The sequence below is a fragment of the Cyprinus carpio genome, chromosome B1, assembly GCF_018340385.1.
Source record: "Cyprinus carpio isolate SPL01 chromosome B1, ASM1834038v1, whole genome shotgun sequence".
In the NCBI taxonomy this organism is placed as follows: Eukaryota; Metazoa; Chordata; class Actinopteri; order Cypriniformes; family Cyprinidae; genus Cyprinus; species Cyprinus carpio.
This window is the reverse complement of record NC_056597.1, coordinates 19,959,853-19,973,722: the sequence shown is the minus strand read 5'-3', so window position 1 is coordinate 19,973,722 and position 13,870 is coordinate 19,959,853. Positions and strand designations below refer to the sequence as shown.

General features: G+C 35.8%; 3 protein-coding genes across 6 annotated transcripts; 2 read left to right on the top strand and 1 right to left on the bottom strand.

Annotated features, from left to right (window-relative positions):
* Positions 1-3,608, top strand: LOC122133987 (myosin light chain 3, skeletal muscle isoform-like). The gene is made up of 6 exons (XM_042716966.1): positions 1-150; positions 528-558; positions 2,013-2,156; positions 2,249-2,419; positions 2,829-2,906; positions 3,118-3,608. The coding sequence occupies exons 1-6, from the start codon at positions 148-150 to the stop codon at positions 3,144-3,146; spliced, it is 456 nt and encodes a 151-aa protein (XP_042572900.1). The 5' UTR covers positions 1-147; the 3' UTR covers positions 3,147-3,608.
* A 2,855-nt stretch (positions 3,609-6,463) lies between these two features.
* LOC109064233 (PEST proteolytic signal-containing nuclear protein) lies at positions 6,464-9,105 on the top strand. 4 transcript variants are annotated; one of them, XM_019081224.2, is made up of 6 exons: positions 6,478-6,598; positions 7,368-7,394; positions 7,463-7,671; positions 7,888-7,962; positions 8,467-8,522; positions 8,628-9,105. In XM_019081224.2, the coding sequence occupies exons 1-6, from the start codon at positions 6,553-6,555 to the stop codon at positions 8,734-8,736; spliced, it is 522 nt and encodes a 173-aa protein (XP_018936769.1). In that variant the 5' UTR covers positions 6,478-6,552; the 3' UTR covers positions 8,737-9,105. The 4 variants fall into 4 exon arrangements, with proteins under 4 accessions (XP_018936771.1, XP_018936772.1, XP_018936769.1 ...); XM_019081225.2 differs by having other exon boundaries at positions 6,522-6,598; positions 7,466-7,671; XM_019081226.2 differs by lacking the exon at positions 7,368-7,394 and having other exon boundaries at positions 6,464-6,598.
* Positions 8,822-13,870, bottom strand: LOC109064232 (interferon-induced GTP-binding protein MxA-like). The gene is given in 13 exon segments (XM_042716965.1): positions 8,822-9,378; positions 9,424-9,690; positions 9,778-10,040; positions 10,357-10,433; positions 10,765-10,923; positions 11,180-11,321; positions 11,420-11,542; positions 11,634-11,712; positions 11,840-12,038; positions 12,467-12,605; positions 12,706-12,860; positions 12,939-13,076; positions 13,498-13,870. Coding segments are annotated over 12 exon segments (1,899 nt in total). The 5' UTR covers positions 13,697-13,870; the 3' UTR covers positions 8,822-9,378; positions 9,424-9,464.

Here is a 13,870-nt window from a genome sequence, read left to right as displayed (position 1 = left end):
GAAGTTCCACAGCATCACAAGATCCGCCCCGTGACATCATTAGCATAGCATAAATAAGAAGGAGCTGCTCCATGGCTCAGGACCACTCTCCTGGGACTCCGGCTTCTTGACTTCTGCCCCTCAGCTCCTGCACCCAAAAACTCCATCATGGTGTGTACTTGGATTACTCTTGCTATTTTATCGTACCTTTTTCATGTTCATCTGGCTCAAAAACTGGCAATAAGCCCACTCAAATGAAGTAGGATGCCTTTCTTCGATTTTCAAATTGACTTTGGTGGGGCAAGACACAACGGTGTCATATAAAGAACCCCAGTCTGTTTGTCAATGTTAAAGAGAAAATCTTGCAGCTGGTTTGTTCCCCTGCTGGATATAAGTGCACTTTCCAAGCTGTTGTTTTGCTCATGTCCAAAAAGGGCTTATGTTCCCTACTGTCTTTTAAAATAATCCCTTATATCAGACTATAGTGTTTGTTGTGAGATGTTGGCAGGTTTGCCAGTGGGATTGATGCATTGTTGTCTTTCTGGCAGGCTGGAGAATTCACTGCTGACCAGATTGAGGGTGAGTCTATGCACATCAGAGTTTATTATAATTGGGAAATGGTTTTATGACTATAGTACTTATTGCTACTAATGTAATGGGGATGTTGGAAATGTATGATGTCATGTATTCATGAAGGGCAATTCTTCCTTTGTGTGTGTGTATATATATATATATATATATATATATATATATATATATATATATATATATATATATATAAATAAAAACAATAAATTAAAAAAAAAAAAAAAAAAAAAAGTATAACTTAAAATGAAGTTGAAATTGGTCCTAAATGTCCTAAATAATAACTTGGGAAGCTTTTAAATATATAAAGAAATTTTTATAAGTGAATGAATAAGAGGTATATGAATAATAGAAACCAAAATATTACAAATTAGGAAAATACTTTTTGGGATTATTATACCTATTATTATTATTATTATTATTATTATTATTATTATTATTATTATTATTATTATTAATAATGTTAGTTTGTTTATGAATTATAAATAATATCACATAATTCATTAAAATCCATATATATTGTATTTTGAAGTGTAGACTGCTCAGGAATCTTATACAGTTTTTCATTATTATTATTATTATTATTAACAACTGATTAATTCATGTTAAATCTGAATATTTGAGACCTTGATTGCAAACCATAAAGCAAGATGTATTTTAATACATATTTGTTTTAGTTAACTGATAAATTGAGTACTGTCAGTTGGTTTAGTGCGTTTGTCGAATGAATTTTGTGATGTAGTACTCAAAATATTTCTGATCCATATATTTCTCTACAGAAAGAATTCATGAGTACCAAACCTAACGGCCTGTTCACAGCATGGTGTTGCTCATTTAGGTGCAGAAAGTATGCGGTTGGTTGTAGGTGTAGGTTACGTTGCTGTCAGCATTCTTGTATTTGACTCGGGTCAGTCTTAAAGCACCATAACCATGTATGGCAAAGGCTGTGAGGGTATCGCCTGTCATAGGATGCTATTTTTCTGTCAGCAGATCACTTTCAACTTGGTCTCCCTCACGGCCCATGAAAATGCAGTTGCTAAGCTCTTTTTAAATTGGCTTCCTTCCTCCTCTGCTGCATCTACAGTTGGCAAAGGAGAGATGTGGGAGAGGAGGCACTGCTAAGATACTAAGTTTCCTCGACTTTACCTAATTTTAAAGCAATGATGTCCATAACCTGTTAAAAATAAAATAAAATAAAATAAAATAAAATAAAAAAATTAATTAAATTAAATTAAATTAAATTAAATTAAATTAAATTAAATTAAATTAAATTAAATGTATTTATTACTATTATTATTATTATTATTATTATTATTATGGTCTGGTTCTGTGTTGTGAGATAAATTGCTGTTTTATGCATTTTCTATTTTGTACATTAGTTCAAATTATGACATGATCCACCCTTAAAATGTACTTCCAGATAACCTTCTGCTGTCCTTCTATTACAGACTTCAAAGAGGCCTTTGGTCTCTTCGACAGAGTTGGTGACAACAAGGTTGCCTACAATCAGGTCGCTGACATCATGCGTGCCCTGGGACAGAACCCCACCAACAAGGACGTGAAGAAAATCCTGGGTGACCCATCTGCTGACGGTAAGATATTTACTAAAGGAATGGGCATAATTCTTAATGCTTTACAAACCCTTACTGATTTGTGATGTGTATGTGGAACTATATGCACACAGATATGGCCAACAAAAGAATTGACTTTGATGCTTTCCTGCCAATGCTGAAGTCCGTTGACACTGTCCAGAAGGGTACTTATGATGACTACGTTGAGGGTCTGCGCGTCTTCGACAAAGAGGGCAACGGCACAGTGATGGGCGCTGAGCTGCGCATTGTGCTCTCAACACTGGGTGAGTGAAGATGAAATTATGTAGTTCACACCATACATGGGAAAGTAAATCGCAAAATATTCTCTGCTTATAAATCAATATATATATCAATAATATCATGGTATTTTGATCTATCTATCTATCTATCTATCTATCTTGATACAAGGCCAAAATATATTTGTAGTTTATAAAATTATTTATTTAAATTATTGATTGATTATAGTTATGAATGATGTATATATGAATTGTATTAAGAATACTGAATTATTACCATATTTGTATATGATTATCACCATATTTATATAGATAGGTACTCTGGCATGACCATGGTGCATGTCCAGAATAGCATATAATACTGTGGTACTTTTTATTAAGCAAAAAGTATTGGAAATAAATTATTCCTAACCAATACGTTTCATGGCACCAACAGGTGAGAAGATGACTGAGCCCGAAATCGACTCTCTCATGCAGGGACAGGAGGATGAGAACGGCAGTGTCCACTATGAGGGTACGTTCTGATTGAACCCTTCTAGCTTCTTTTAGGACACATTGCATAACAGTGACTGTACTGATTCTTTTCGGCACTAATTAAAATGATATAATAAGCTCACCTGCCACTGAATCATCCCGTCTATTATTTTTAGAAGCCACCTCAGGCCTTGTATGGCGAGCCAGTAGGGATTATCATTCCTTATGCATGTCTGCTTCTCATCTTACAGATTTCGTCAAGCACATCATGTCCGTGTAAGAAACTGTCCGCTGAGAGAGTGGTGAAGAAGGCTGAACTATATCTGCAGACCCCATGGTGTCAGGACATCCATTCTGTTTTGAAGACCAATAAATAAAAAGGACTATGGGATGTCACTTCTAAACCATTCAGTTTCCCCCCTTTATTTGTTTTCTCCCCTCTCGCCCACTTTTTTTTTTTTTTTTTTTTTTTTGGAAGTTACATCGTCCTTTCATGCAGTTGACCCTCCTCGCCTTCTTGTTCCACCCGGGGCGGCCGTCCACAGTGGGATGGAGACTGGGGAAGAAAGAAAAGGCCACTCATGAAGTGAGGGTTGGTTTCTTCTTTCTCCACCCATCCAGGGTTACAACAGCACCGCTAGCTGTGTGTTAAAGGCACATGACATTGCTGTGGCCAGGCTGCCATTTTCCCCCATCCCAATTTTCACACAGTCATTTCACAATAAACTTTTTTCCAAAAGTACACAGAGTTGTTCTTTTGTACACTAATGAACTTGGTCACAACATGAAACACAAATGTATCTCTTAAAATATTACATAAGAGACAACTATATGGTATATAAATAAATACAAACACGAATATATGGATGATGCAAGTTTAAAATCAGCTTACATCATTTGCAGGTCACTGACAAAAGTCCAAAAATAAACATAAAAATGCTGATGCATGTGTATCTTTAAAAATATTTTGCTTACCTCTTATTCATTCTGAGGTAAAATTCACCCATACTGGATGGAGTCTGTCTGAAACTGAATATGCTGGTAAATTGTGTAAGGAAGTGTACAGCAGCACATCAATTTTGTTATAAATGAATACAGCTGGACATTAATATAGAGGATCTGAGTTGCATATGCAGTTAATTTCAGCATTTACTAATACATTATTAAAGCCAAAAGATAACATTTAATACATGAACTAGCAAAAAGTTGTATTTGTGTTAACTAATGTTAGGAAAGATAAATATACTGGGGATACTGTAGACCAGTAATTATTTAAGGTCGTTTACTCAGTCTGTACGCTAGAGAGCGTTGTTTCTGCTCCCGTCGAATGGTGTTCGTAAGCAGAAGAACAGGAGAGACAGAAATGTTGCTATATTATGTCTTGAATCAGAAGTTAGGAAAGCTCAAACAAATAAAGAGAGTGTAATAGCTGTGTTTTTGATATGCTATGGAAAGAGGGACTCCTTATTAAGTTAAATACATTGTGTATAGGGAGTAGGATGTATACTTAGGTATTAGACTTTTATTTGATAGGACAACTGAAGTAAGGGTTGGAAAGGATTACTCAGGTATGCACTCTGTAGAAAATGGTACACCGCAAGGTAGTGTATGCAGTCCGCTATTATTTAATAAAATGGTTAATGACATTTTTGAAGAAATTGATCACAATATAGGAAAATCATTATATGCAGATGACGGGGCCCTTTGGAAAGGGGGAAGAAATGTGGAATATATGCAAAAGAAAATCAAGACAGCAATTATTGCAGTGGAGAAGTGGTCACATAAGTGGGGTTTTAAAATCTCAGTAACAAAATCACAGGTAATTTGTTTTTCTAAGAAACATAAGAAAATTGTATTAAAATGAAATGACCAAGAACTTGAAAAAGTTGGGGTTATTAGATTTCTTGGGGTTCTTTTAGACGAAAAGCTGCCATCAAATTGATCAAATTGAATGAAAATGTAAGAAAATTTTTAATTTCTTGTGTTGTTTATCTGGACTTGGGGTGTGACAAGGTCTTCATTGAGAAATATATACTGGGCTCTCATGAGGTCAACATTTGACTATGGGTGTATAGCTTATATGTCAGCATCAGAAATAAACAAAGAAATTAGACAGAGCAAGCTCAAGCGATAAGAATATGTAGTGGAGCATTTCAATCATCTCCAGTAGCGGCTTTACAGATAGAAATTGGGGAGATGCCTCTAAGCATTAGAAGACTTAAACTTATGCTTGCATATTGGGTTAACATACAAGGGCATAGTGAGTTACACCCTACAAAGGCATTGGTACAAGAGTGTTGGGAACATAATACATAATATTTTAGGAGTTTTGGATGGATAGGAAGTGCAAAAGCAAGGAAGGCATCTTTACATACTATACAATACTGTCCAGCAGTTCCTTACGCTGAAGTTCCCCTTGGAAGTTTGTAATGCATAAAAAGATATGTAAGAAATAAAAAGAAAATCGAAAACTTATGCCTGTCTGGTGTATAGTTAAAAACTATATGGAGTTGCATTTCACAAATAAAATTATTTTATTTACAGATGGTTCAAAGAACCCTGAAAATGGTCGCACCGGTGCTGAAGTATACATCCCACAATGCAAGGAAAATATTCAAAAGAGAACAACAGATGACTTATCAGTGTATACAGTAGAATTGGTAGCAATAATATTAGGTTTACAGTGGACAGAACGAAGAAATAAAAATAATGTAGTAGTAGCATCTGATTATTTATCTGTTCTCATGAGTACTGGATCCGGGAAATCATGTAGACTTGACATTTTAAATGAAATATATTAGATAAATCATGTATGTTTTATAATTATGTTATAATTTATCTTTTTTTTTGGGTTCCTGCGCATGTAGGTGTGAAAGGAAATGAAGAGGTAGATCTTTTAGCAAAACAGTCTCTCAAATCTCAAACAATAGATCTGCAGGTTAAGTTCAGTAAAGCTGAAGCCAAGACAATAATAAAGGTACATACACAAAATCTATGGCAGGAATTGGGATATTAATGATACAGGAAGACATTTTTATAATATTCAAAGCAAAGTCGGTGTAGGAAGAGAAATGGGTAAAAATCGGAGGGGGGAACAAGTTACTCGTCTCAGAATAGGACATACAGGGCTCAGTAAGACTCTGCATTTAATAGGTAAACACACAAATGGTTTATGTACACATTGTAACCAACCTGAATCAGTAAAACATGTAATAATAGAATACCATGCATATGAAAAAAAGAGGATAATATTAAAAGAAGTATTTGAAAAATGTAAACTTAAATTTACTTTGGAAAATATACTTGGAACAGCACTAAGGAAAACATATGTACAGTTAATTTCATATCTGAAAGATACAGGTCTCCTAGAACGAATATGAAGATCATAGAACATTGATTTATTTATGTATGTATTATTTTTGTGTGCATGTGTGTGTGGGTTGTTTTTTTTCTTCTCTTTTCTTTTATCCTGTGATTTTTCTCAGCCAGACTTTTGTTCCACACTCAAGTCCAGCAGGTGGCGGTAAAGCGCCGTTTATTTATTTTTTTAATTTTTTTAAGATTACGTAAAGCTATAATAATCCATACTGCATACTCCGGTACAGTAGGTGGCGGTATGCACCTGACAAGTTGTGATTGCAATCCGCTATTAAACTAAAAGAAGAAGAAGAAGCTGTACTGTTACGATGGCGAGTGGGAAGTGCTGCAGCGAAGGCCCTTCTAAAGAAGGAGGTGAAACTGACAAAACTGTTTTTGTTTTACAGTTAATTAACAACTGAAAGTCTCCGAGAATAACTGTAATTCTTGTATTTGTGAATGTAGGCTTAAAGTAAAGTTATAGCCACAGATTTGGACTTTCTAGCTAAGTTTAGCAAGCTAGCTGCGTTAGCCGGTAACGAGCTGGTTTTCTCAATTCTGTGTTTTCTATGTAGATGCGTAATATTCAACACTACTGTTGGATTTAAAATAACAAGACAAAATGTATAAGTTTGTTGTATATTGTAAGTTCAACAACGTTGTACTTGGTAAGGCTTTGATCTATAAACTAATACATAAACGTACCATATTACCACTAATAATAGCATTACTAATAAACACATTAGTCATTTTTGGAAGTGTACCATGCAAATACTATGGACCATGAATTAAGTACCATGGTCATATATCAAATTACTGTTTTATGCTATCATTGTGGTTTACTTGGAAAAACCTACATTCCCTTATAATAACACTGTTAAAAGTACTATGGTGTAGTGAATCTACCATAGTGTACCATGTCAATTAAATAGGTGTTTTGGTGATAGTTCAGTATCATGGTAAAGTACTATGGTATTACCATCTGATACCATGGTACTGATATATGAATGTTTGTAATTCTAGACAGTGGCACATCTCAGCTTTATTGACTCTCAGTTAAGGGCTATTTAAAGACAGTTAGTGCTAATCAAATGAATCAAACTAATCAATTAGATTTTAAGCTCAACAGCGTCTCTCTGAGCAGGTCCTCCTGGCATCCCTCGTCTTTCAGGTAACTGTAGCTCACCTTTGGTCTCCAAGCCAACAGTCGCTCACCTTGGTAAGTTGTTTCGCCTCCAGCAGGACCGGAAGAGAAGGGAGGCAGTGTGAAAACTAAGACTGTCTCTTCCAGCACGGCATCAGGAGACAGTCTGCGAAAGCGGTCTGCTGATGAGATTGGCCTCAAAGATGAGTCTAAAAGCAAGCCAGCACCATCTAAAATATCCAAACTGGGGTTTAGCATGACTGCGAAGAAGCCTACACCAATCTCTATCAAGCTGGGAGCAAGTGTATGTACATTTTATTATATAGCCTGTGTGTGTGTGTGTGTATATATATATATATATATATCTATATGTATGTATGTGTGTGTGTGTGTGTATACAGTATATGTATAGACTTGGTATATATACTACTGATCTCTCTAAAAATAACTAAAAATAATGCTTTTTTGTTTTTAATTTTGAACATTTAAAAATAGCATTTTATTGCTTCTTCTCTTTTAGAAACCTAAAGAACCCACACCTGCCTTACCTGCCAAGAAAGCTGGACTTGCATCTGTTTTTAATGAGGATGATGATGTAAGTATCGTAACGTATTAATTTAATAGAATGTAGAATAATCATGGCTGATAGTAAGACATGCAAATGTAAAAGAAAACCAAACTGGAGGCAAGAACAGCTGTTATTTCTTGGCCAACTGGTTATTAATGAAAACAAGGACATAATCAAGGGAAAATTTGGAGTTGGGATAACCTTTAAAACCAAAGGCAATACCTTTATGAAAGCTCATCAAATATTTCTAAAATTTTTACGTTCTAAGGCAGATTGCTGGAAACAGACATTTTAGGAATAGTTTGTGGTTTGGACTTTCTTAGGAGTCCTCTTCCCTAATCCTAATGTGACACAGATTTTTAGAGCTAAAATGCTTTGTGAAATACTTTTAGACCAAAAATTTAGGAGCCCTAAATTTAGGACTTATGTTTAAGATTTTCTCCTAAATCAGTGAGTTACAAGCTTCTTTAGCCTTAAGATGTTTTGTGAATATGGGCCCAGTTTCCTAACCTTTTTTATTTTCCGTTTCAGAGCGAGCCTGAAGAAATGCCACCCGAGGCAAAGATGAGAATGAAGAATATTGGCAGGTTGGATTTATACATTTTTAAAACTTTCAATTTTAGATTTCATTTTAAGTTAAAGTACTATACAGCACTGTTTACTACATCTTCATGTGTTATTTTGATTTTCAGAGAAACACCCACATCTGCTGGACCCAATTCTTTTAACAAAGGAAAGCAGGGATTCTCAGACCATCAGAAACTTTGGGAGAGAAAGCTTAAAACCCAGGCAGATCAGTAGTGTCTGGCAGCTTTCTAGTTTGCTTTTTGGCAGCGAAATATTTGCCTTTTTTGTCTCTTCGTATGATGAACAATGTACAAATGTATTTATGTAATGAATGTTTACGCTATAAAGCATCTTTTTATTGTAACTACTTAGATTTTTTTAAACCACATTGTTAAATAATGCCTTCCTGTGTAAGATGCAAATCACAACAGAGAAAATTTTAGAATACTCTTTCTCGATGTACAATATGGTTTGTGCCACAGCGACCTGTTATCATTCTCTTATAGTTTAATTCTTCTCCAGAGAAGGAATGTCCCAGTCATTTAGGATTGTTTCATCAAGACACTGTAGTTTATAAAGTCATTAATAAATGAGAGATATATATATGTGTGTGTGTGTGCGTGTATGTAAAAGTAAACACTTCACTTAGATACTCTTAAGATACAACAATGTCCAGCACTAGACCCAAAAGTACAAACTTTGACACTGAACAATAAAAGGTGCATTAATATTGCCTTAAAAGAAACTTCAGAACCTAAAAAGCCACCTCACAAATAGTATTAAGGTATTTTAAAAGGATGTGAAAAAAAAGCCTATGTTTCTTCATAAAGTACTCAATTGCTATGCTAAAAACATTTTGCTATGTTTTACATTTGTTTTTACAATGTTTACATTCTTTGCTGCTCTCAGCATACAATTTATTTTGCAATAAAATTGTTGTAATCGAGTATTTGAAGTGAATTCTAAAAGGTAACCAAAAGGCTGCGTGCCTTCATCAGACGTTTCTGGCGTTTCAGTAAGTTCTCCCGCTTTTGGCCAATATCAGAGTCTTCTTTAAGCAGGTTGTCTATGCCATCTTTATCATGCAGTAACTGCAGCATGTTCCTTTGCAGCTCCAAAGCTGCTTCCTGAAGCAGCAGATAGCGGATCACCATTGGGATCTGGTCAGCTAGACGCTTGCTTGCAATCGTGAGGTAGATAAGACAATGTCTCAGATATACATTTAAATTCGAACTACCTCTGACAGAACTGAAAGCTTTAGTTAGCACACTTACCATGTAATAGGACTCTAGGTGCAACCTCATCTCACGCAAAGTGGCATGATTACCTGTGTCAACGTCTACACTCACGATACTACTCTTTTTCATTTTAAGTGCTAGCTTTGCATTTTCTGCCTCTTCCAGCTTGTCCTTTGCATGTTTCAGGCTCTGGCTGTATGTGCCATCTTGACTGTAAACGATGAGCTCCATCTTGAATTGGGTTCTCAGCATGGATTCTGCCAGGCGTTCTTTATCCTGCTTGATGGCTTCGATCTTAGTCTAAGAAAGTATATAAAAGATTTGTTATGGTAAGCTCTAGTGAGACTTTCTTTAAATTTGTATTATAATTCAATGGTATCCTTGAACATTTAAAAGTAATGTGACTTATCATTTAGAGCATTTATAAAAGCTTTTGTACTATGCGCTACATTTCAGTATATCCAGCATGCTTTACAGCAGTAGTCTACAAACTTCTGAACACATTTACAAGTTAATTTATTACTGATTCAGTTTATATAGGGCTCTGCTTTCTAAAGCATGCCCCATCTGATAAGATGTGGCTGCCAGAAATATTGCCATAAACACAAAAACCTACCTTTGCTATTTTCAGAAGATTAGGGAACCCAATGAAACTGCACTGGGCCAGCTGGATGAACTTCCTTCTAACCACATCTATAAATGCAAACCGAATGTTCATTCATTTTTGTCATTAGAAATTGCATTAATTACTAAACAGCTACCTTTATCTAAAGCAATTCACAATGCATTTAATAAAAAAATCCACCTGGAGCAACCTTGGGTTACATGCATTACTCAAGAACAGAATGAAAGAGAAAGAGTTCATGGGTCATCTTACAAGGTGTTCTTTGATATTCAGTGTTCAGTGGTTTGAGATTGAAGTTTCGACAAGTATAATCAAGTAGACCAGTACTGTCAGAATAGCTTTATAACATGCACATAGCAACAACCTAAGAATGTATTTAAAATACCATACGACACTAACCAGAGACAGTCTTCAGTGTCTTCAGTGCAGGTTTCTCCAACAGCTTGATCTGTTCTCTAACAAGCCCCTCAAAGGTCTTATAATTGATGAATCCTGGAAGCTCTCTTCCCCGATACTTGGCTTCATAGTTATCCACTTCTTTCTCAATCTTCCTGTTGACTGCAAAGGGGTTTTTGAATACAGAAAACTACATTCAATTGAATAGCTGAGTTCAGCTTCTAAAAGTGTGTTTTGTTGAAATTAAGCAACTTAGATTAGGTTAGAAGTTTAGTTTGGTAATTAATTTTTTGGTACTCCGCTAAAAGGGGATGCTTCTGGTGTTAAAATGTTAAACCCTTTAAGCAAAATCATAACATAGCACACTGGCCAAAAGCAGCAGTACAATCAGGAGATACAAAGTAAATGCCTCACTCACAGGAAACTCCTGAACGGTACAAGACAACATTCCATTCTGCAAATTCTTCCCGAAGTTCTGGAAAAACTAGTAGATCTGAAGCACATTTAACTTCCTCCCCAGTGGTCAAGTTGAACATATCATGAGTGAAAGCTGTAACTTTCTAAATGTAGTGATGAGATATGAAAGATTTCAATGACTTTTTACTTAAATATTAATATGTTCATATAGTAGCTGTGTAGATTACATGGTTGTGCTCACATCAATGAAAAAGCTCAGTCTTTCTGCAGGGTCTGATGGGGGTCCATTGCCATATGCCTCCAGTTCCTTCTGTGTTTCAGCAAGTTTTGCCTCGATCTGTTCTTCTAAACGAGGCAGGGATTTCTACATAACAAATTATCAATATGAGCTATGCTTATTATGAGTCAAAAAATGCCGTAGTTCACTTTTGTTAGAACGAACAGAATAATTTCACCTGAATGTGATGAACCAACTCAATTGTTAGTTTCTCAGCCAACTTGGGAATAGTGGCAAAACCTTCATCATAAAGTTTGCTGGGGGGAAAAAAATGCCATAAATACATAATGTAAAGAGTTAGATTAACTAAATCCCAAAAAACAGGTACTAATCTGTGTGCGCACCATGTGGGCATACCACAGGTGATTTACAAAAGCAAAGCACCTAAAATGAGGATGATCTTTGAAGAAAACATCTTCTGTTGCTATGGCCTCATGGAGAGTGACTTGATCTATAATCTCTTTTTGTCCTCTGCATCTTACAATCATGTAGCCTTTAGTAAGGTGAATGACCTCATTGTGCACAATGTCTACAACTGTCTCTTCAGTGCCCTTATCCACCAGATCCGGCTTTGTTAAGATGCCTGCAGATAGTCAAATGATCAGAATATAATCAGATTATGCATGGGAACCTGTGGTTTTACTGACTCTGTTTGATGTATCCACCTTATTTTTAATGTAAGAGTTGACGTGGCCATTGCTAACTTGACTATACCAGATTTAGAGTGTCATTTTCATACAGATATATGTGCATGAACAAAAACAGTCCTGCATTATGCTGCTTGATATTGCAAATTGGTATTTATTTTCATATTATTTTAATTCATTATAATCATAGGACATACTTTTTTTTAGTGGAAATATTTTTACCTTTTACGGCACTTTGTTAATCTTCTAGCTATGCACCTATAGCAGCAGGTTAATTGGAAGTCTTGTACATTCAAAGAAAATAGGTTACTTCCGCATTCGAAAATAAGGTGGATAGCACCTAAATGCAATCAGTAATGCACACCTAATGTTCTTTCACCCTCAGGATCCTCCTTCTGAGCCATCTGTAATGCTTCTGTGGTTGCAATGTCAACATTTCATGGCACAACAACCAGGTTAATTGTTTCTTGCTTTGTAACAAACTTCTTGATCAGTCTCTTTATCTAGAAGAAATGCATTTAATAGATGTATCAGTATCTCACACAAAGGTATTTTTTTATATAAAATGTCTTATGAAGAATATAGTAAATATAAAGAGTTTACCTGATCTCCAATATCCTCAGGTTGCCCCTTGACTGCCACTCGAGCGATACCAGGAAGGTCAATGAGAGTGAGGTCAGGAACACTGGCAGAGGTGATCTGCAGACTGATAAGTTCATCACTAATACCAACACCTGCTCCAGCCATCTCATTCTGGGCTACAAATTAGATATAAGACTTAAATTATATATACTCTTTTGTAAGATCTCCAGATGCATTCTAAGCATTCTCTCTACCTTCACAAATCTTTTTCTCCACTTCTGCTGGGTCATGAATATCTTCCTCTTTTTCATTGTAGCTGATTCTTCCATGCCATTTGGTTTCATCTTTAGTTCTTATCATCTTGAGCTCAAGAGGGCATCTTGTAACAATTCCTACACAAAACATGAAATGTTCCAGACATTGTTTCACCAGGCTATTTTTTGAAATGCCTTACAGTACCATTTATCCTGCTAAAAAAGAACGTTTAACCATTAAAACCATTAAATTTGTTACATGTACTTACCTGCTTTGGAACATATTCCATTAGGATTTAGTAGTTTTAACATGCCACCAATGCCAATAGTTTTAACAAAGACCCACAGGGACCATTACAGTATCCATTAAAACCATAACAAATTCTGTGATGGTTCCTATTGTTTTTTCCAACAGGGTAAACTCCAAGGTTAATAATTCAGTATCATGGTATAGACTAGCCATGGAGTAGCTTCACTCTGCCATGGTACATCCACAGCATTGGCTGGAACGTATGTATTTATACGTAATTATATATATATATATAATTTTTGTCCTTACCACTACCCCTGGGTAACGCTACTCCAGACAGCGCCTCGAGAACTGAACTCTTTCCTGAGCTTTGGTCTCCAATGACGGCGATGGCAGGCAACGCCAGGTCCTTTTCGACCCCCAGAGACCGTAAGCGGTCGATAGTGTCGATGCAAGGACGTATTTTTTCCTCATATTGCTGACTGAACGTGTAACTCATTTTCTCCATCTTTAAATAACTTCGAAATATCAAAATAACAGAAATCCTTCTTTCCACAACACAACAAAAAGTCAGACGCCGTGCACTGGTTTTGAACTAATTTCACTGAGATGTTTCCTGACTGTAAGGTGAATCCTAGACCGCTTGTGTACGCTGGTAGGTTTCGTTTCCTAGATACTACAA